The 22,688-nt window shown below is 43.8% G+C and overlaps 1 protein-coding gene across 3 annotated transcripts; it reads left to right on the forward strand.

The window, feature by feature from the left end:
* The first annotated feature begins 451 nt into the window (after nucleotides 1-451).
* On the forward strand, nucleotides 452-22,683 carry TXNDC15 (thioredoxin domain containing 15). 3 transcript variants are annotated; one of them, XM_089908468.1, is made up of 5 exons: nucleotides 452-656; nucleotides 8,778-9,265; nucleotides 17,794-17,957; nucleotides 19,893-20,023; nucleotides 21,921-22,683. In XM_089908468.1, the coding sequence occupies exons 1-5, from the start codon at nucleotides 467-469 to the stop codon at nucleotides 22,115-22,117; spliced, it is 1,170 nt and encodes a 389-aa protein (XP_089764594.1). In that variant the 5' UTR covers nucleotides 452-466; the 3' UTR covers nucleotides 22,118-22,683. The 3 variants fall into 3 exon arrangements, with proteins under 3 accessions (XP_089764594.1, XP_089764595.1, XP_030618601.1); XM_089908469.1 differs by lacking the exon at nucleotides 21,921-22,683 and adding an exon at nucleotides 21,427-21,914 and having other exon boundaries at nucleotides 456-699; XM_030762741.2 differs by having other exon boundaries at nucleotides 485-699.
* The last annotated feature ends 5 nt before the right edge of the window (nucleotides 22,684-22,688 follow it).

A 22,688-nucleotide genomic window follows, 5' to 3' on the forward strand; every position in this document is an offset into this window, starting at 1 on the left:
TTTCCACCCATGTTGTCCACTGTGTCAGATCCTCCTGGAACCACTAGAAAATTTACTATAGCAAAACTGCCGCAGCCCAGCCTCGGTCGGTCTCTTATAGTAAAAATTATTCGTTGTTTATGTGAAATTCAAATTTAACTGGGCATCCTGTGTTTTATCTGGCAACCTGGGAAGGATAATATGGATGAGGAAAGGGATCTGACCCTGGATGGGGCACTCCAGGAGGACGCTTCCGGGCCTTTCTGGCCCGGGAACGAAGCGCTGGGCGGGCGCAGGGCTTGCTGCCGGCCGCCCGGCCCCGACTGCCGGGTGAAGAAAGAGGGCAACAGGCCTCTGCCGGAACCTCGCCCAGGACCTGAGGGTCAGGAAACTTCGAAACGATCTGAGATGGCGGGCGCTTGGCTCCCAAACAGCCCCGAGTCCCACGGCACAGGTCAGAGACGAGAGGCGGCCGCCCGGCTCCAAAATGGCGCCCGCGGCAGCTGCCAGCTGCCAAGATGGCGGCGCGGGGCCGCGCCCCGCGCTCCCGAGCTCTCCTCCTCAAGCTTTCCTCCGGCAAGGAGCGCGACTCGCGTCGCTGTACGCCGGTTGCCCTTCGGCCTGGGTGGTGCGGCCGCTGCCCGCCGCGCACCATGCGGCTCCTTGGCTGGTGGCAGGTACTGCTGTGGGTGCTGGGGCCTCCCGCCCGCGGCCAGGAGGGTGAGTGCGGGCTGGGGCCGTGGGCGGCGGCGCGGGCGGCTGTGCGTGTAATGACCGGCGAGGTGGCTGTCTACCCGGGCGACGCTCTTTTACCTGCGCGAAGGCCCGCGCTGCGCGCCTCACCTCTTCCTGGCGCCCCCTAGAGCGCGTCTCCCCGGGTTATCCCGACCTCCTTCCCCCGGTGGTCCCCGCTCGCGGTCCGGGGTAGGGGCCGGCGGGGCGGGATGCCCGGGCCATGTTCAGGCCCCTGAGCAGGTGACTCAGTGGAGAGGAACCGTGTATTAGCGTTTACTGAGGCATACCCCCATGTGCTGAGCACTTCATTATTAATGATAATCATCATAACGAATAGCCGACCTCTATGGTGCCCTTATTAGGAGCCAGGAACTGTGCACAGTGCTATCATTATCTTATTTAGCCCTCCCACCGATTCTGTGAGATAGATTCCGTGAGCATCCGTGTTTTACAGATGAAGATGTTGAGCTCAGAGAGGCTAAGTAATCTGCCTACGTTTGCGATTCTGGTAATTGGCAGAGCCTGTATCTCTGACTGCAAAGCCCACGCTTTACTTTGCACCCTGCTGGACCACTTTCGTAAGAAGGTCACTCTTGCTCAGGTGCCTGTGAAGGACAGATGAGAAAAACACAGCAGATCCCAGGGTAACTTGCTGCTTGCCAGAGCATGCTCTCAGGGTCCCTCCGTGGGGAAGGCAGCCACCTGGAGGCATGGCTGGGCCCAGGAGTGGAGGCCTTATTCCCATTGTTTCTTCGCCCTACTGCGCAGAGCCCTATTAAAGTCCAGACCCTTTGGCCTTTCTTGTCATTCAAAACTTAACAGGAATACACAGATCTTTCCTTTCCCTGCCGTGTCCTGGAAAGAGGCAGGGCAGCCAGCTTGCTGAGTAATGAAAAGTAATGAAAACACTCATTATCTGCCAGGCAGTGTGCTTAGTGCTTTTTGAGCATCATCTTATTTAGTCTTTAAATGCTTATGAAATGTATGTTGTTATTGTCCCCATTTGATAGATGAGTAAACTGAGACTCAGCATCCCCTAAGTCTTTTACCAAGGTCCAACAGCAGAAGTTGAGAAGCTACAATTCAAGCCTCTGTCTGCCTGACCTCACAGTCAAAGCTCTGTACTACACTTCTCTGTCGCTACACTTAACCACCAGCCTCAGAGAGGGGACATGTCTCTCAGATCATTCTTCAGCCTTCTCCACCCTGCTCTGTGCCCTGAGTAGCTGTCCTGTATGGAATAAACAACTGGCTCTTCTGTCTTCTGGCTTCTGTTGTGTTGGCATGAAGGGAGAGTGAGGTCAGGTTATTGATTCTCTAAGCTCCCTCCCTTGGGGATATCGCAGTTTGGCTGTGTCCCTCCACTGAAAGTTAGGGCTTCTAGAAGGTTGTACTCTCTGTTTCAAGGCTTCTGCCTCTGGACTCTTAAGGTCTATGAGTGGTAACTGGCTCCCCCTCTGCTGTTATTGACCCTGGGATTCCTTACCATTGCTTTTGGTTTCTCTACACCCAGCTCACATGTTGGAGGTACCTTTATTAAGTTCTCCTCCAATTGTCCAAGTTGCACGTGCTGTTTCCTGGCAGAACACTGGCTGATTCGGCAGTCAGTGTGAGCCTTCCTGGCAGGGAGGGTCACGTCATACAGACCTGAGGGTAACACCAGCCATGGGGTGGGTCACTGGTCATCATGGCCAGGCCATGAATGGGGTGAGGACTGAGGAATCTTCACCAGCTGGTTCCTTTTGGGGGTGGCTGAAAATCCAAGGCTTTTTCTCTGCAGAGGATACCACTGGCAAATTAGCAACTGGAGGTGGCAGTGCTGTCCAGGTGTCAAGGAACGGGTGCCAACCCTGGACTTCAACACCCCACACCTGTCTTCACTAGACAGTCAACTAGCAGATTCTGACTGAGCACCTGTCATATGCCATATGCTCTGTTAGGCACTCTGGGTGCAGTGGAGAGCAAGTAGAGAAATACGCCCACCCTCCTGTCTGATGGGGAAGGCAGGCATTAAATGACCACAAATAATTAAGTAAATTTTCCACAAGAGTGGAAAATGCTTCAAGGAGAGTCCCAGGGCATTATGGAATGCTGTAATGGGAGACCCTTCTGGTATGAGGGTCTAGGAGGGTGAAGTTCACCTTCCAGAGGTGAAGTTTAGGGTGAGATCTGAAGGATGTGTCAGATTAGCCAGAAGAAGAGAGGGAGTGGAGGGAGGGCTCTTGGCAGAGAAACAGCCCTCAGGACAGTTCTGAGGTAGGGGGAGGAGGGTGTGAGTGATCAGGGACCAGAGATGTCTAGTGGCACCTGTTGGGAGTATGGACAGAGGCCTTATCACCTGTGGCCTGGTAGTCATGCTACAGAGCATGGATTCATGCACAGCGTAGGGGGAAGCCATTGAAAGGGTTTTAGCAGGGGAGTGACATGATCACATTTGCCTTTGACTTTCAGTTTCACTTGGATGCTGTGAGGAGGGTTTGGAGAGGGGTAGAGGGCCAACCAGGAAGACCATTTTGGTGGTTGCAGCAGTTGTCCAAGTGAGAGATGACTGTGGCCTGGGCTGAGGGGTGTGAGTGGGTTGGGAGAAGTGGATGGACCCAGAGTGTATTTAGCAGAGGAATTAATAGGACCTAGTTGTGGTTTCCGTCCATCTCTTTGAATTGTAAGCGTCAGTCATAACCATTATCATCATCACCACCATCACTGTAGCCATTTATGGAGTGCTTACCATGTGCCAGGGACCATATACGTCTTTTCTCATTTAATCTGCATGGTAGCCCTATGAGTGTCTGCATTTCAGTGGTATTTTCTCCATTTGTTAGATGCACACACTGAAAATTTCCTATGGAAAGTACGGGTTGCTGCCCCTCTAACCCCCAGCTGTTTTTGGTCCTCCCCAGTTGGCTCCCCTGACACAGAAGCCATTATGAACAAAAACCTGTGGCTGGTAGAGAGTCTTCTGAGAACAACTGGAAGGGTATGAAGGAGCTCCTTGGCAGAGTTGGAGTGGTGCCCTCGCCCCTGTTCTCCAAACATATTCCTTGCTGCCAGTAGTGCAGTAATTTCCACTTTATGCATGGCTCAAACTATAATCAGATTATTGACATTGAGAAGCAATCTTTTTTAAAAGGCGCATTACCATGGGAGGGTTCAGTGGCTCTCACACGGTAGGTCATTTCTTAGAGTGGAATAATTCAATGTTTCCTTTCTTCCCAATGCTTAAATGAAAAAAATGGTACCTGAGGGTGTGAGAATTTTTGTTTTGTTCCCAATTTGTCCTACTTAAATATCTTCACAGGAGGGAAAAACAACACTCCTGACTCAAAATTCTAGCTCTCTGCATCACTCAGACTTCCTTTTGATTTTCTGTAAGGGACATCTATCCAGTTTTACATAAAGGTGATCAGAAGAACCAGATTCTATTTTGTGCGCTGACTTTTTTCTCTTGAGATTCTTTTAGGATATTGGCATTCTCCATTTACTTTAGAGGACCTAGAATGTTGATTAGGTTCAGAGAGAGAAGATCTCTGCAGAACTGGTGCATTTGGGAGTAGAGTTGGTTCCCAAATCTGGCACCCTTTGTTCTTCTCCAGACTTTTAGCCTCTCTGGCTTCATTTTCTGCTCTGTCTTGAGAACGATCTAGTAAACATGTTTGTTTGTTTTTACTTATGATTATACAAGTAGTACATGTTTATCAACCAAAGGCTACAGAAGGACTGCCATCCGCACCCCATTGACAGAGCTCCTTGCCCAGGCACCCAGCCCCTTTTCTAGGTCATAGGCAAAGAAGTGCTTGACCCTCTTCTGTCAAGGACCTATCTTGCTTCTCAAGCCCTGTACTCTGCCCTCTCTAACCTGTATTGTCACCTCTCCCTGCTTACTCACTTTCCCATGAGCTTTATATATCCTTAAATTTCTCCTGTGTCCTGAAAACCAAAACGAAAATTTCTCTTAGCCCCCTGCCTGCCCGTAACAACTACCGGGTCTTTCTTTTCCCCTTCAGAGCTAGACTTTCAGAAAGAATTGTATATATTTATTTATGTAGTTACCATTTCTGGTGCTCTTCATTCTTTTGTGTGGATCCACATTTCCATCTGGTATCATTTTTCTATTGCCCGAAGAAGTTCATTTCAGATTCTTGTCATGTAGGTCTGCTGGTTATGAATTGTTTCAGCTTTTGTGTGTCTGAAAACGTATTTATTTTGCCTTTGATTTTGAAAGACATTTTTGCTGGGTATAGAATTCTAGGTTTATAGTTTTTTTCCTTTCAGTCCCTTAAAGATGCTGTTCTTCTTGCTTGCATTGTTTCCAATGAGAAATCTGCTGTCATCCTTATCTTTGTTCCTCTATACATAGCATGTCTTTTTTCTCCGTCTGCTTTTAAGAGTTTTTCTCTGTCACTGGTTTTGATCAGTTTGATTATGATGTATCTTGGTGTAGTTTGTTGAGCTTCTTGGATCTATGGATTTATAGTTTTCATCAGGTTTGTAAAGTTTTCGGTGATTGTTTCTTCAATTACTTTTTGTGTTTTCCCCCATTTACTTCTCTCTTTTGGGTACTCCAATTATCTGTACATGAGACCACTTGAAATTGCCCCACAGCTCACTGTCACTCTTCATTTGGGGGGGGATTCGTTTTCTCATTGTGTGTTTCATTTTGTATGGGTTCTATTGCTATGCCTTAAGTTAACTACTCTTTTCTTCTGTAATGTCTAATCTACTATGAATCCCATCCAGTGCAGTTTTCATCTCTGACCTTGTAATTTTCATTGCTAGAAGTATAATTTGGGTCTTTTAAAAAATTATTATTGAGATATAATTTATATATAACATTATAGTAGTTTCAGTTGTACAACACAATCATCTGATGTATATATATTGTAAAATGATCACCACAATAAGTCTGGTTAAAATCCATCATCACACACAGTTATAAAATTCTTTTCTTTGGATGAGACCTTTTAAGGTTTACTACCCTCTTAGCAACTTTCAGATATACAATATAGTATAATTAACTATAGTTACCATGCTGTGCATTATATCCCCATGACTCACTTATTTTATAACTGGAAGTTTGTACTTTTTGACCATCTTCACCCATTTTGCCCACCCCCTACCCACCACCTCTGTCAACCACCAAGCTGTTTTCTGTATGAGCTTGTGGAGTTTTTGTTGTTGTTGTTGTTGTTTTTTGCGGTATGCGGGCCTCTCACTGTTGGGGCCTCTCCCGTTGTGGAGCACAGGCTCCGGACGCGCAGGCTCAGCGGCCATGGCTCACGGGCCTAGCCGCTCCGCGGCATGTGGGATGTTCCCAGACTGGGGCATGAACCCATGTCCCCTGCATTGACAGGTGGACTCTCAACCACTGCGCCACTAGGGAAGCCCTGTTTGTTTGTTTTTAGATTCCACATTTAAGTGAGATAATACAGTATTTGTCCTTCTCTGATTTATTTCACTTAGCATAATGCCCTCAAGGTCTGTCCATGTTGTCGTAAATGGCAAGATTTCCTGTTTTTAAATGGCCGAATAATACTTTTTATATATATATACATATATATACACATATACATATATACATATATATATACACACATATACATATACAAATATATGTATATATCTCACATTTTCTTTATCTATGCATCCATCAATTGCTTCCATGTCTTGACTTATGTAAATAATGCTGCAGTGAACATGGGGGTACATGTACCTTTTCAAGTGAGTGTTTTCATTTTCTTTGGATAAATGCCCAGAAGTGGAATTGCTGGATCATATGGTAGTTCTATTTTTTATTTTTTGAGGAACTTCCATACTGTTTTCCTTAGTGGCTGCACCAATTTACATTTTCACTGATAGTGCACAAGGGTTCCCCTTTGTCTGCATGCATACCAACATTTGTCATTTCTTGTCTTTTTGATAATAGCCATTCTAACATGTGTGAGGTGATATCTCATTGTGGTTTTGATTTGCATTTTGATTTGGGTCTCTTTTTATGTCTTATGTTCTCTATATCTACTTAACTTTTTAAACATATATGATGCAGTTATTGCTGTTTTGACAGCCTCATCTAATGATTCTGAAATCTGTGCAAGTTCTGGGTCAGGTTTGGTTGCTTATTCTCGTTATGGATAATGAGGAGAATTTCCCTGCTTCTTTGCATGCCTGGTAATCTTTGATTGGATGCCAGAAGTAAATTTTACCTGGTTGAGTGCTAGATATTTTAGTATTCCTGTAAATATTCTTGAGCTTTGTTCTGGGATACAGTTAAGTTACTTGAACACAGTGTGATTCTCACTTTTAAGGATTGCTAGATGGAAGCAGAGCTGTATTTACTTTAGGGTTAATTGGGCCCCACTGCTGAGGCAAGTCCCTTTCGCGTACTCTCCCCAGTACCCTGTGACTTAGGAGGTTTCCCAGGCTAGTGGGTGGGGACAGGTACTATTCCCAGCTTTCTGTGGCTGTTGGGTACTGTTACCGCTAATCCCTTTGAGTGGTTCTTTCCCTGGCTTGGGGTAGTTCACTTACAGGCATATGCTGACCAGTATACTCAAGGCGGGGCCCCCTCCACAGATCTCCAGAGTCCTCTTTCTGCAGCTCTCCCATCTCCAGTATTCTGTCCTGCAAACTCTAGCTTCTTGGTCTTTCTGGACCCTCAGTTCCATCTCAACTGGAGAAGTCAGCTGGGCCCTTCCTGAGACAGGGCAGGAACTCTCTCAGGCAGTAAGCTAGAGCATTTGTAGGGCTCTTCTCATCTGCTTCCTGTTCACTGTCCTTCGTTGTCTCATTGCTAGTCTCCTGAAACTGTTGTTTCACATATTTGGCTGTTTTTTGGGTTGTTTCAGGAGGGAGAATAAATCTGGTTCCCATTATTCCACTTAGCCTGAAGCAAATTCCCAGAGAGTGTTTTTGAATTGCTGAATGAATCTGCAAACATCTGTGGAGATATTCTTTGAGACGTTATACAAATGTGCATACCTTAGGAAGTTCCCAGATCCCTCCCCGGCTTTGAAGCCAGTTGGTCATTCACACTCTGCTAGACACGCTGTTTGCATGCAGAGCTCATTATACAGCTGGTGGCTCCCCAGCCATATGGTGGGCTTGTCTGAGTGCAGCTGGGCCCATTCGTTTCCCCTGGTCAGTGCCTGGCCCGGAGTCTGGCGGCTGTCGTTGAGGTCATGAGAGGTGGAGGGCAGGAGTCATTGTACAGAGGTGAGTGGAGCTTGCTGGATGGATGTATGAGACTGCCCAGGACTCTCCCCTTGCCTGAACCTTTGGCCCAAGCCGCATCTAATGGCTCCAAAGTGAGAGGAAAATCCTCCTCCTCTTCTCCCTGCTGCTGCCCCTGCTCTGCTTGGTGCACCGTTAGCACTCCTGAGGGCAGTAGCCCAAGGGCAGCAGGCAGGAGAGCAGAGGCCAGCTGTAGAGGCCACCCCGGGAAGGAGCTGGCTCTAGTAGCATTCTTCGGGCAGCGTTGCCCAGCAGCCCTCCGAGGTATCACGTGGGGAGGGTAAGGCCCGCTCTGGAGTAGCAGTCAGTAGACTTCGCTCTTAGACGTGGCTCTGCTGCTTACTGGCTGTGTGCCATTGGGCATTACACTGAACCTCTCTGTACCTCATCTATTAAGTCGGGATGATAACCCTTGTGCTGCCCATCTCACAGAGCTGTTATAATGGGTGCAAAGATGCTTTGCCATGGTAGAATCTTCCATAAAGCCGTCATTATTTTCTTGGATAGTCTCATCAAAGAAACTAAATTGTTAAAGTGTTTGTATTATATTTTCCTAATTGGATGTCTGCAGTGGAATGTTTTTGCTTGTAATCCGCATGACAAGCAGCAGGTTTTGCATGAAGCTATGTGTTTGTCCACTTCCTGGCATTCATTAATCTAGTATCTCCTTGTGATCTTCTTCATGACCTGGAGAATGATGGGTGGCTCTGTGATAGTTTAATGGGAAGGTAACTTTTTACTCTGGAGGGGAAAATTTCATATTTGAGAACTGTAATTCTTTGGGATTCATTTATTTTGAAGTTAGATGTGACTGTGAACATAGTGGCATGTTTTAGTTGCAGAGAAAAGAGGTCACTTATGGTCAGAGGAGCAGCCTGCTTACCCATTCCAGGTGGGGGCTGGGTACATGAGTGAGGAGGTGCCTTCCCGTGACCCAGTGGGCCAGGACCTGGCTGCAGAAGAGGCCGAGGCAGTGCTGGGGCTGGACGCTGATGGTGAACACATGGTAATGTTGTCTGTGATTCCTGGGGAAGCCGAGGACAAACTGAGCCCAGAGCCCAGCAGCGGCACCTGCGGGGCTGGAGGGGAGGAGGACTCGAGGTGCAACCCCCGGGAGAGCCTCTTCTCTCTGGACAGCGCTGGAGCCAGCTTCCCGGAGAGAGAAGAGGAGTACTACGCAGAGCCTGAAGTGGTGGAGTCTGACCCCCCGCCGACAGAGGGTGCCAACACCACCGAAAGTCTGAAATCCCCGAAGGTGAACTGCGAGGAGAGAAATGTGACAGGATTAGAAAATTTCACTCTGAAAATTTTAAATATGTCACAGGTAAGACAAAAGTATTTAGTGCTTTTCTCCTTTTCCGCACATTTCATTTTACAATTTAATACTCTATCAACTTTCAAATGAGGAGTCATAATCTTTATCATATTGTAAGTGGGATAGCATTTAATGGCTGCATCAGTGAAAATTCATCTGGCTTTCTGTGATGTTTGTAGGAAAAGGAGGAGATATAACTAGTGTCGAATATGCTTTTTAGGAGGCCTAAACCTAGTCAGCCTTGGGTTAATCTCACCACCAAGTCTCATGATAAAAATCCCAGTGGACAGATAGGTGCTTGGTATCAGAATCATAGCATTCTTCTTCTTCTAAATGAGGTATTTGTTATGGAGGCATAAAAATAAAATATCTGAATTACTAAAATTGTAATTTAGCATTGTTTAGACTAGTCATGTCCCTGAGAAGTATGTTTTATACATATATATGTATATATATATATTTTTAACATCTTTACTGGAGTATAATTGCTTTACAATGTTGTGTTAGTTTCTGCTGTATAACAAAGTGAATCAGCTATATGTATACATATATCCCCATATCTCCTCCCTCTTGCATCCCCCTCCCACCCTCCCTATCCTACCCCTCTAGGTGGTCACAAAGCTGATCTCCCTGTGCTATGCGGCTGCTTCCCACTAGCTATCTATTTTACATTTGGTAGTGTATATGTGTCAGTGCTGTTCTCACTTCGTCCCAGCTTCCCCTTCCCCCTCCCGTGTCCTCAAGTCCATTCTCTACGTCTGTGTCTTTATACCTGCCCTGCCCCTAGGTTCTTCAGACCCATTTTTTTTTTTTTAGATTCCATATATATGTGTTAGCATATGATATTTGTTTTTCTCTTTCTGACTTACTTCACTCTGTATGACAGACTCTAGGTCCATCCACCTCACTACAAATAACTCAATTTCGTTCCTCTTTATGGCTGAGTAATATTCCATTGTATATATGTGCCACATCTTATTTATCCATTCATCTGTCGATGGACACTTAGGTTGCAAAGTATGTTTTTTTTGGTTTGTTTATTTTATTAAAAAAATTTTTTTTTATACAGCAGCTTCTTATTAGTCATCAGTTTTATACACATCAGTGTATACATGTCAATCCCAATCCACATCTCAACAAATGACCCAATTTCATTCCTTTTTATGGCTGAGTAATATTCCATTGTATATATGTACCACACCTTCTTTATCCATTCATCTGTCGATGGGCATTTAGGTTGCTTCCATGACCTGGCTGTTGTAAATAGTGCTGCAGTGAACATTGGGGTGCATGTGTCTTTTTGAATTATGATGTTCTCTGGGTATATGCCCAGTAGTGGGATTGCTGGATCATATGGTAATTCTATTTTTAGTTTTTTAAGGAACCTCCATACTGTTCTCCATAGTGGCTGTATCAATTTACATTCCCACCAACAGTGCAAGAAGGTTCCCCTTTCTCCACACCCTCTCCAGCATTTGTTGTTTGTAGATTTTCTGATGATTCCCATTCTAACTGGTGTGAGGTGATACCTCATTGTAGTTTTGATTTGCATTTCTCTAGTAATTAGTGATGTTGAGCAGCTTTTCATGTGCTTCTTGGCCATCTGTATGTCTTCATTAGAGAAATGTCTATTTAGGTCTTCTGCCCATTTTTGTTTGTTTGTTTGTTTTTGCGGTACGCGGGCCTCTCACTGCTGTGGCCTCTCCCGTTGCGGAGCACAGGCTCTGGACACGCAGGCTTAGCGGCCATGGCTCACGGGCCCAGCCGCTCCGCGCCACGTGGGATCTTCCTAGACCGGGGCACGAACGTGCATCCCCTGCATCGGCAGGAGGACTCTCAACCACTGCGCCACCAGGGAAGCCCCCTTCTACCCATTTTTGGATTCGGTTGTTTGTTTTTTTAATATTGAGCTGCATGAGCTGTTTATATATTTTGGAGATTAATCCTTTGTCCGTTGATTCATTTGCAAATATTTTCCCCCATTCTGAGGGTTGTCTTTTCATCTTGTTTATGGTTTCCTTTGCTGTGCAAAAGCTTTGAAATTTCATTAGGTCCCATTTGTTTATTTTTGTTTTTATTTCCATTACTCTAGGAGGTGGATCAAAAAAGACCTTGCTGTGATTTATGTCAAAGAGTGTTCTTCCTATGTTTTCCTCTAAGAGTTTTATAGTGTCCGGTCTTACATTTAGGTCTCTAATCCATTTTGAGTTTATTTTTGTGTACGGTGTTAGGGAGTGTTCTAATTTCATTCTTTTACATGTAACTGTCCAGTTTTCCCAGCACCACTTATTGAAGAGACCATCTTTCTCCATTGTATATCCTTGCCTCCTTTGTCATAGATTAGTTGACCATAGGTGTATGGGTTTATCTCTGTGCTTTCTATCTTGTTCCATTGATCTTTGTTTCTCTTTTTGTGCCAGTACCATATTGTCTTGATTATTGTAGCTTTGTAGTATAGTCTGAAGTCAGGGAGTCTGATTCCTCCAGCTCGGTTTCTTCCCCTCAAGGCTGCTTTGGCTATTTGGGGTCTTTTGTGTCTCCATACAGATTTTAAGATTTTTTGTTTTAGTTCCATTAAAAATGCCATTGGTAATTTGATAGGGATTGCATTGAATCTGTAGATTGCTTTGGGTGGTATAGTCATTTTCACAATATTGATTCTTCCAATCCAAGAACATGGTATATCTCTCCATCTGTTGATATCATTAATTTCTTTCATCAGTGTCTTACAGTTTTCTGCATACAGGTCTTTTGTCTCCCTAGGTAGGTTTATTCCTAGGTATTTTATTCTTTTTGTTGCAGTGGTAAATGGGAGTGTTTCCTTAATTTCTCCTTAAGATTTTTCATCATTAGTGTATAGGAATGCAAGAGACTTCTGTGCATTAATTTTGTATCCTGCAACTTTACCAAATTCACTGATTAGCCCTAGTAGTTTTCTGGTGGCATCTTTAGGATTCTCCCTGTATATATCATTTCATCTGCAAACAGTGACAGTTTTACTTCTTCTTTTCCAATTTGTATTCCTTTTACTTCTTTTTCTTCTCTGATTGCCGTGGCTAGGACTTCCAAAACTATGTTGAATAATAGTGGTGAGATAGGACATACTTCTGTTTTCCTAATCTTAGAGGAAATGCTTTCAGTTTTTCACCACTGAGAATGATGTTTGCTGTGGGTTTGTCGTATATGGCCTTTATGATGTTGAGGTAGTTTCCCTCTATACCCATTTTCTGGAGAGTTTTTATCATGAATGGGTGTTGAATTTTGTCGAAAGCTTCTTCTGCATCTATTGAGATGATCATATGGTTTTTCTCTTTCAGTTTGTTAAAATGATGTATCACATTGATTGATTTGTGTATATTGAAGAATCCTTGCATCCCTGGGATAAATCCCACTTGATCATGCTGTATGATCCTTTTAATGTGTTGTTGGATTCTGTTTGCTAGTATTTTTTGAGGATTTTTGCATCTATGTTCATCAGTGATATTGGTCTGTAATTTTCTTTTTTTGTAGTATCTTTGTCTGGTTTTGGTGTCAGGGTGATGGTGGCCTCATAGAATGAGTTTGGGAGTGTTCCTTCCTCTGCAGTTTTTTGGAAGAGTTTGAGAAGGATGGGTGTTAGCTGTTCTCTAAATGTTTGATAAAATTCACCTGTGAAGTCCTGGACTTTTGTTTGTTGGAAGATTTTTAATCAGTTTCAATTTCATTACTTGTGATTGGTCTGTTCATATTTTCTATTTCTACCTGGTTCAGTCTTGGAGGGTTAATACCTTTCTAAGAATTTGTCCATTTCTTCCAGGTTGTGCATTTTATTGGCATAGAGTTGCTTGTAGTAGTCTCTTAGGATGCTTTGTATTTCTGTGGTGTCTGTTGTAACTTCTCCTTTTTCATTTCTAATTTTATTGATTTGAGTCCTCTCCCTCTTTTTCTTGATGAGTCTGGCTAATGGTTTATCAATTTTGTTTATCTTCTCAAAGAACCAGCTTTTAGTTTTATTGATTTTGCTATTGTTTTGTTTGTTTCTATTTCATTTATTTTTGCTCTGATCTTTATGATTTCTTTCCTTTTGCTAACTTTGGGTTTTGTTTGTTCTTCTTTCTCTAGTTCCTTTTTTTTTTTTTTTTTTTCTGTACGCGGGCCTCTCACTGTTGTGGCCTCTCCCGTTGCGGAGCACAGGCTCTGGACGCGCAGGCTCAGCGGCCATGGCTCACGGGCCCAGCTGCTCTGCGGCATGTGGGATCTTCCCGGACTGGGGCACGAACCCGTGTCCCCTGCATCGGCAGGCGGACTCTCAACCACTGCGCCACCAGGGAAGCCCTTGGGTTTGTTTTTGTAGGTCCTTTTCTTGTGTTTCCCACTTAGAGAAGTTCCTTTAGCATTTGCTGTAGTGCTGGTTTGGTAGTGCTGAATTCTCTTAGCTTTTGCTTTTCTGTAAAGCTTTTGATTTCTCCATCAGTCTGAATGAGATCCTTGCTGGGTAGAGTAATCTTGGCTGTAGGTTCTTCCCTTTCATCACTTTAAGTATATCATGCCACTCCCTTCTGGCTTGTAGAGTTTCTGCTGAGAAATCAGCTGTTAACCTTATGGGAGTTCCTTTGTATGTTATTTGTCATTTTTCCCTTGCTGCTTTAAATAATTTTTCTTTGTCTTTAATTTTTGCCAATTTGATTGCTATGTGTCTCGGCATGTTTCTCCTTGGGTTTATCCTGTATGGGAGTCTCTGTGCTTCCTGGACTTGGGTGGCTATTTCCTTTCCCATGTTAGGGAAGTTTTCGACGATAATCTCTTCAAATATTTTCTTGGGTCCTTTCTCTCTCTCTTCTCCTTCTAGGACCCGTATAATGCGAATGTTGTTGCATTTAATGTTGTCCCAGAGGTCTCTTAGGCTGTCTTCATTTCTTTTCATTCTTTTTTCTTTATTCTGTTCCACAGCAGTGAATTCCACCATTCTGTCTTCCAGGTCACTTATCCGTTCTTCTGTCTCAGTTATTCTGCTATTGATTCCTTCTAGTGTAGTTTTCATTTCAGTTATTGTATTGTTCATCTCTGTTTGTTTGTTCTTTAATTCTTCTAGGTCTTTGTTAAACATTTCTTGCATCTTCTCGATCTTTTCTTCCATTCTTTTTTCAAGGTCCTGGATCTCCTTCACTATCATTATTCTGAATTCTTTTTCTGGAAGGTTGCCTATCTCCACTTCACTTAGTTGTTTTTCTGGGGTTTTATCTTGTTCCTTCATCTGGTACATATCCCTCTGCCTTTTCATATTGTCTATCTTTCTGTGAATGTGGTTTTTGTTCCACAGACTGCAGGATTGCAGTTCTTCTTGCTTCTGCTGTCTGCCCTCTGGTGGATGAGGCTATCTAAGAGGCTTGAGCAACTTTCCTGATGGGAGGGCCTGGTGGTGGGTAGAGCTGGGTGTTGCTCTGGTGGGCAGAGCTCAGTAACACTTTAATCTGCTTGTCTGCTGATGGGTGGGGCTTGGTTCCCTCCCTGTTGGTTGTTTGGTCTGAGGTGACCCAACACTGGAGCCTACCCTGCTCTTTGGTGGGGCTAATGGCGGATTCTGGGAAGGCTCACGCCAAGGAGTACTTTCCAGAACTTCTGCTGCCAGTGTCCTTGTCCCCATGGTGAGCCACAGCCACCCCCCCCCTCTGCCTGAGACCCTCCAGCACTAGCAGGTAGGTCTGGTTCAGTCTCCCCTGGGGTCACTGTGCCTTCCCCTGGGTCCCGATCCACACACTACTTTGTGTGTGCCCTCCAAGAGTGGAGGCTCTGTTTCCCCCAGTCCTGTCGAAGTCCTGCAATCAAATCCCACTAGCCATCAAAGCCTGATTCTCTAGGAATTCCTCCTCCTACTGCTGGACCCCCAGGTTGGGAAGCCTGACGTGGGGCTCAGAACCTTCACTCCGGTGAGTGGACTTCTGTGGTATAAGTGTTCTCCAGTTTGTGAGTCACCCACCCAGGAGTTATGGGATTTGATTTTACTGTGATTGCGCCCCTCCTACTGTCTCACTGTGGCTTCTCCTTTGTCTTTGGATGTGAGGTATCTTTTTTGATGAGTTCCAGTGTCTTCCTGTCGATGATTGTCCAGCAGTTAGTTGTGATTCTGGTGTTCTTACAAGAGGGAGTGAGAGCACATCCTTGTACTCCACCATCTTGGTTCTATACCTCCGTGAAGTATGTTATATTGATGAAAAGGTTTTTTTCCTCCAAAGAGTGTGAATCTAGTGTTTACTCTGGACTGAGAGCTGACCAATTTGTCCAGCCCAGGCATGCTTTTCCAGCTAGTTGGCTAAATGGTGATTCTAAAGGGAATACTGGGATACTGACCGACATTTTCTGTAAGATTGTTAAAGCCAGAGAGCAGAATGAATTCAGGCTGCTTATGTAAGAGAAGAATCCTAGCTCTGAGAGGTGTGATTGCTTATTCCAAATGAGGGTACATATGGTATGTTGAGCGCCCCTCCGAGGCAGGTGTCAGCACTGGCCTTGCACCGTCCCCTCAGTGCCTGGTGAATGCTGTGCCTCAGCTCTGTGGCCTTTTAATGGGTGTCACACACACGACCAGGAGCAAGCGGTTTGAGCAGTCTGGGTTTTGGTGGCGGCAGGGATGGTGCACCCTCACACTGAACTAACCTTTGCTCAGACACATGGACCTGACTGCTTAGCACAGGCTTGGAGCTGCTCAGATGACAGCTTGGGCCTGAGACCACAGTGCTTTAATAACGTTGTTAGATTGTACGAGATGCAGAGTTCCAAAGCTGGGACCGTGGCCTGTACCCTGTGAGTACTTAGTATATGAATTGATGAATTATGAAAAATATTAAAATTGCTCTATAGTAATATTAAAGCTTAGAGGAGGACCCCTCCTACACTCTTGGTGGGAATGTAAATTGGTGCAGCCACTATGGAGAACAGTATGGAGGTTCCTCAAAAACCTAAAAATAGAGCTACCATATGACCCAGCAATCCCACTACTGGGCACATACCCTGAGAAAACCATAATTCAAAAAGAGTCATGTACCACAGTGTTCATTGCAGCTCTATTTACAATAGCCAGGACATGGAAGCAACCTAAGTGTCCATCGACAGATGAATGGATACAGAAGATGTGGCACATATATACAATGGAATATTACTCAGCCATAAAAAGAAATGAAATTGAGCTATTTGTAAGGAGGTGGATGGACCTAGAGTCTGTCATACAGAGTGAAGTAAGTCAGAAAGAGAAAGACAAATACCGTATGCTAACACATATATATGGAATTTAAGAAAAAAATATCATGAAGAACCTAGGGGTAAGACAGGAATAAAGACACAGACCTACTAGAGAATGGACTTGAGGATATGGGGAGGGGGAAGGGTAAGCTGTGACAAAGCGAGAGAGAGGCATGAACATATATACACTACCAAACGTAAGGTAGATAGCTAGTGGGAAGCAGGGAGATCAGCTTGGTGCTCTGTGACCGCCTGGAGGGGTGGGATAGGGAGGGTGGGAGGGAGGGAGACGCAAGAGGGAAGCGATATGGGAGCATATGTATATGTATAACTGATTCACTTTGTTATAAAGCAGAAACTAACACACCATTGTAAAGCAATTATACTCCAATAAAGATGTAAAAAAAAAACAAAAAAAAACCATGCTGGGACTTCCCTGGCAGTCCAGTGGTTAAGACTCCACGCTTCCACTGCAGGGGGCACAGGTTCAATTCATGGTCAGGGAACTAAGATCCTGGATGCCGCACAGTGCAGCCAAAAAAAAAAAAAAAGAACATACATGCACCCCTATGTTCATAGCACCACTATTTACAATAGCCAAGACATGGAAACAGCCTAAATGTCCACCGACAGAGGGATGGATAAAGAAGATGTGGTACATATATACAATGGAATACTACTCAGCCATAAAAAGGAATGAAATAATGCCATTTGCAGCAATATAGATGGACCTAGAGATTATTATACTAAGTGAAGTAAGTCAGAAAGAGAAAGACAAATAGCATATGATATCACTTATGTGTTGAATCTCAAATACGACACAAATGAACCTATCCAGGAAACAGAAACAGACTCACAGACATAGGGGACAGACTTGTGGTTGCCAAGGAAGAAGGGGGTGGGGAAGGGATAGACTGGGAGTTTGTGATTAGTAGACACAAACTATCACATAGAGAGTGGATAAACAACAATGTCCTGCTGTATAGCACAGGAAACTGTATTTAATATCCTCTGATAAACCGTAATGGAAAAGAAATTAACACAACATTGTAAATCAACTATATACTTCAATTAAAAGAAAAAAAGAAACCTTGGAGGAAAGTTTATAACATGTCATTTGCTAGTACTTTTCTGCTGACCCATGGATCCCTATGGTTCCAATACAGAAGGTTCTTCGGGAGCTGCACTACTGTCTCCCTCCCGTCCCTGCCCCTACCCCCTCTCCCTTGACGGCAGCAGTGGTTCCTGTTTTTTGTGTATCCTTCCAGAAAAAGTGCACATCCTGTACTGCTGACTTTAACACTTTGTTTCTTTTGCCACAGGACCTTATGGATTTTCTCAACCCAAACGGTAGTGACTGCACTCTAGTCCTGTTTTACACCCCTTGGTGCCGATTTTCTGCCAGTTTGGCCCCTCATTTTAACTCTCTGCCCCGGGCGTTTCCAGCTCTTCACTTTTTGGCACTGGATGCATCTCAGCACAGCAGGTATCTTCCCTTGGTGGGGTTTCTGCCTCATCTTGTTGGATGATGGTTGCAGTTACTTGGAGGTCGTAATCAGTTAAGTTAGGAGCAGAGGAGGTAGGTTTGAGCTTGAGCTTTGAAATGGAACTGAGGGAGGGAGAAACAAGTGTGACTAGTGAGGACTGTCACATTCCCGAGGGAGACTTTCTGGAGGCCGCTTGAGAAGGAAAGACTGTTCTCTGCGTGGTGGAATTCATTGATGGCTCTGCCTGATGGCAGGGGTGGGGGCAGAGGACGTTTTAGGGTCCGGCCCAGACTGAATTAGCAAAATTAGCATCCTAAGTAGGGCGTTCCTTTGTGGCTTTCATCTGCAGCTGAGGTTCCCAGCCTGGCAGCCTAAGTCTCGGCACCCGTTTTATGTCTACTAAGGATTTCTTTCTTTCCTTTTTAGTTTTTTCTTTCCTTCTTTCCCTCCTTCCTTTTCTTTCTTCACGCTCACATTTATTCTTGCATGCGTGTTCTTAGTAGACATTCGATAAATTTGACGAATTATTTTAGACCTTCGAAATACATTTACCCTTGCTAAATTTATGTTCCTTCATATTGTTCAGTGGGGTTTTGTCTCTTCTGAATGTTCAGTAAGGTAAGTTACAAAGAACTTTGTGCAGATGTTGTATACTTCCCCTGTGACCGTGCCTGGGGTTATAAACTGTGTACTCCCCTCCTCCTCTAAGTCAGATGCTGCTTGTTAGCAGGTCACAAGGAGGTTGTGTGTGAATAAATTTGGAAAGTCTGGAAGATAGTCAAGTTGGTGGTGAAAATGAGGCACTGATTTTCAGGGTGGGTAATGGGACTGCCAGTGTTTACCTGAAATTGTTTATGAATAAAGAAATTGCCCAACAAATTCCCACAAAGCCTTCAGGGAGAGATCTCAGTGGCCAGGCTCAAGGTTACAGACTGATTGGAAGGACATCCAGGGTCATTGTCCAGCTCTGACTGGGCTCTCCACTGCCCCCAAGCCAGCAGGGCTGGCTCCAAGCACCTGCTTCGTGCTGTTTGGTCATGGGTCTGATACTAACCCCCATGCTGCCCCCCAATCCCTGCAGGCTTTTATCATCTCCTCTGTTCCTTCTTCATCACCATGCATCCTTCTCAGTGCCTGGTATGGTGCTTCAATTATGGAGAATAGAGGATACTCGCTCTTACTGTATGGCGTGGGACATGTGTTTGCCTCATATGTTAATATTTATGTTACAGCATGTTTACAGAAGAAAAAATCCTGATCATACGATATTACCATTTTACTTCTGGGGGTAACTGAGGCTTAAAAAGGTTAAATAATCTGCCCAAAGCTCACACAGCTGGTTCAGTGGCAGAACTGAGGCTTGAACCCTGAGCATTTTGACTCTGGAGCTTATACCACTACTCTGTATTCTGTAAAAGTGAAACAGTACTGCTCAGGTCCTATTACTTCTGAATTGTCCTGCCTTAATTGTGAACTTCCTGGTGTGTTTGTTAGGTTGTAGATTCCTTTGCACCGACTCACTAACCTAAACGCTTAAGTTGAACCTTTTATGAGGGTTGGAGATGGGCATTCTGCAGAGTCTGAAATTTCTTCTGTTAGGTAAATTGACATAGTGTGCTTCATTCATAAATTAGAATTTTCTGGTCTGATCTGTTTTGGCTGTTAAAAACAGAACTAGTGGAATAATTGTGTCATGGGCAGCTCCATGTTGTAACAGAAAGCAACTCAGAGAACAGAACACGAAGGCCCCCAACCATGACCCACGAGGAAGGCTGTCAGGAGCAACTACAAGCCTGTTGTTTCAGTATCAGGAGCCTCCATAGGTCACAGGAAACTGAGCCTTCCTCATTTATTTCCATCCATTCTGATATGATAATTGCGTGAGGAAGCCCACTGTTAATTCAGGTTTTCTGACTGACTTCTCTCTCTTGTAGCCTTTCTACGAGGTTTGGCACTGTAGCTGTTCCTAACATCTTGTTATTTCAAGGGGCTAAACCAATGGCTAGATTTAATCATACAGACCGAACATTGGAAACGCTGAAAATCTTCATTTTTAACCAGACAGGTATGTAGAACACTGTAGAAGAAGACATGTTATTGCTGGAGGAATGTGCCTTCTGTGGGTTCGGATCTGCTACAGTATTGTCCTTAAGTGAAGGATTCAAGATTGGCTTTAGGATATAAAACTTCTTTTCTAATGAAATGTTAAGATCCTGTTAAATGTCTCCTGGTCAGTGGCAAGCTTAACATGAATAGGTAATACTAATATGATTATAGATACCTTTAAAAAATATAACAGCTTTATTGAGATAAAATTCACATACTATATACCTCTAGATACTGTTTTACATACATTTTTCATTTAAGTATAATATTTACACAAAAATATGCATCAATCACTAGGGTACGTGGCACTGAATTTTCACAGAGTGAACACCCTGAGTAACCAGTACGCAGAAAGAGATCACCAGTCCCCTTTCAGCACTCACTCCTGTCCTCCCCAAGGATAACCACCATCTTCACTACTAACACCATAGTGTACTGTTCCTTGTTTTTTTGTGTTTTTTTTGCGATACGCGGGCCTCTTACTGTTGTGGTCTCTCCCGTTGCGGAGCACAGGCTCCAGATGCGCAGGCTCAGCGGCCATGGCTCACGGGCCCAGCCGCTCCGCGGCACATGGGATCTTCCCGGACCGGGCCACGAACCCGTGTCCCCTGCATCGGCAGGTGGACTCTCAACCACTGCGCCACCAGGGAAGCCCCAGTGTTCCTTGTTTTTGACTTTTATATTAATGGAGACATATAGTATGGATCCTTCCACGTCTGGCTGATTTCACTGACCATTATGTTTGTGGGATGTATCTGCATTGTTGTGTATGGTTGTGTTTTATTCATGTTTGTTGCTGTATAGAGTTCTATTTATTAATTCATTTGTAGATGCTATTTTAATTCCTTAATATTTGCCAAAACATAGGGCCTTATTTTTATCCTGTAAAAATTTGAGCACTGTACATTGATGAAACTTCCTTTGTTGGAAAATTCATTCCTCAAAAGCTTTAATGCCTCAGTTATGAGCACCCCTCTCCTTCCTGAAATATATTCACTGGAAGTAAATAAAAATTATAACATACCTTCCATATATTCTTAGCTGCATGTAATGACTTATATCTAACACAGAAGAACAAAGAACTGAGTTACCTCATAGGAGTGAAAGGCTTCTTACCAGGTAGTTATTCCAAGTCTTGTCCTGGACCCCTGGTTGTCGTTTAGATTGATACGGACAGGGGGAGCCATTTTGCTCAGTGCTCTCAGAAAACTTAGAACCAAATGAAATCTAGCAGTCATAGCATCTTTGGTAATCACTGATCCCAGTGGTGGTTAGTTGTTCTAACAATTCTTCTTTTTTCTTTTTTTAAATGAGCTCAGCTTAACTCTTTTTTTTTTTTTGGCCGTGCCACATGGCATGTAGGATCTTAGTTCCCTGACCAGGGAATGAACCCGCACCCTGCAGTGGAAGTGTGGAGTCTTAACCACTGGACTGCCAGGAAAGTCCCCTAACAATTCTTTCAGTAAATTATTTAAAAGCATTGTGAATTTAGCATTACTTACCCTGTGAAAACATTCTGTAGACTCCTGAGAATAGCTTTACTAGTTGTTGAACATTGGTCTTGAAAGAGAACAAAAGACAACTCATACAGTGCACTAAGAGCTTTCTGGTGAGTTCACTGAAATTCTAGTGTTTTAGCTTTGAACAGCTGAATGGATTCCTGCTCCTTTGATGTGGTGGGGAGAAGGGCAAGTTACAGATTACATTGACAGGCAAGTGAAACCCATCCCAGATATACTAGCTGTGGTGTTTATTTTAAGGCTGCATATCATTTTGCATACCATGCAGAATACTTAAGAAAATTCTGTAGCGGGTATGTTTTCTATCTCATTTGAAACGACTGATTTCTCTTTCAGGTATAGAAGCCAAGAAAAATGTGGTGGTAACTCAAGCTGACCAAATAGGTCCTCTTCCCAGCACTCTGATAAAAAATGTAGACTGGTTGCTTGTATTTTCCTTATTCTTTTTAATTAGTTTTATTATGTATGCTACCGTTCGAACTGAGAGTATTCGATGGCTAATTCCAGGACAAGAGCAGGAACATGCGGAGTAGTGATAGACTCAAAGGAGAGTTGGAAAGAAGAATTTCAATCCTTCATTTCAGAAATTAATGCTGCAATTTCATACATTTTCTCCAGCGAAGCGCTGACTTACAACTTCAGTCAGATTGAAAGAATCATGTGTTTGTTGAACTGTTGAATGTGTAAAAAATTATAAACTGGTGTTTCTAACTAGTATTGTAATAAGCAAATGCAAAAATATTCCATAACATTCAGTAAAAATTCTTGTTTTTACTACTTGAACATTACCCAGTACTTAAGGGAGTAATCCAGTTTGACATGTGAAGATGTATTTTGGTGGAATAGTGAGTAGAATGACAGTATGCTTACTATATAGAGGCAGAAATAGGACTTTCAGGTTATAGTTTTAGAAAACTCTTGATTTCTTGTATATGTCTGAGAAAGTTGGTTTTCTGTTCATTTGCCATTCCTCTCCCAGAGTCAGTAAGCAGGAAAGTGTTCTTTTATGGGAAGAATAATTAGGATCGATAAGTGTGCCCTTTCAGGTAGCAACCAATGGGAAAATAAAGTCAAATACCTTGGTGTTCAAGATCTCTGATTTCA

This window comes from Delphinapterus leucas, chromosome 3 (assembly GCF_059928025.1).
Source record: "Delphinapterus leucas isolate spDelLeu-1000000601 "Yukka" chromosome 3, BTC_Dleu_Yukka2, whole genome shotgun sequence".
Taxonomy (NCBI): Eukaryota; Metazoa; Chordata; class Mammalia; order Artiodactyla; family Monodontidae; genus Delphinapterus; species Delphinapterus leucas.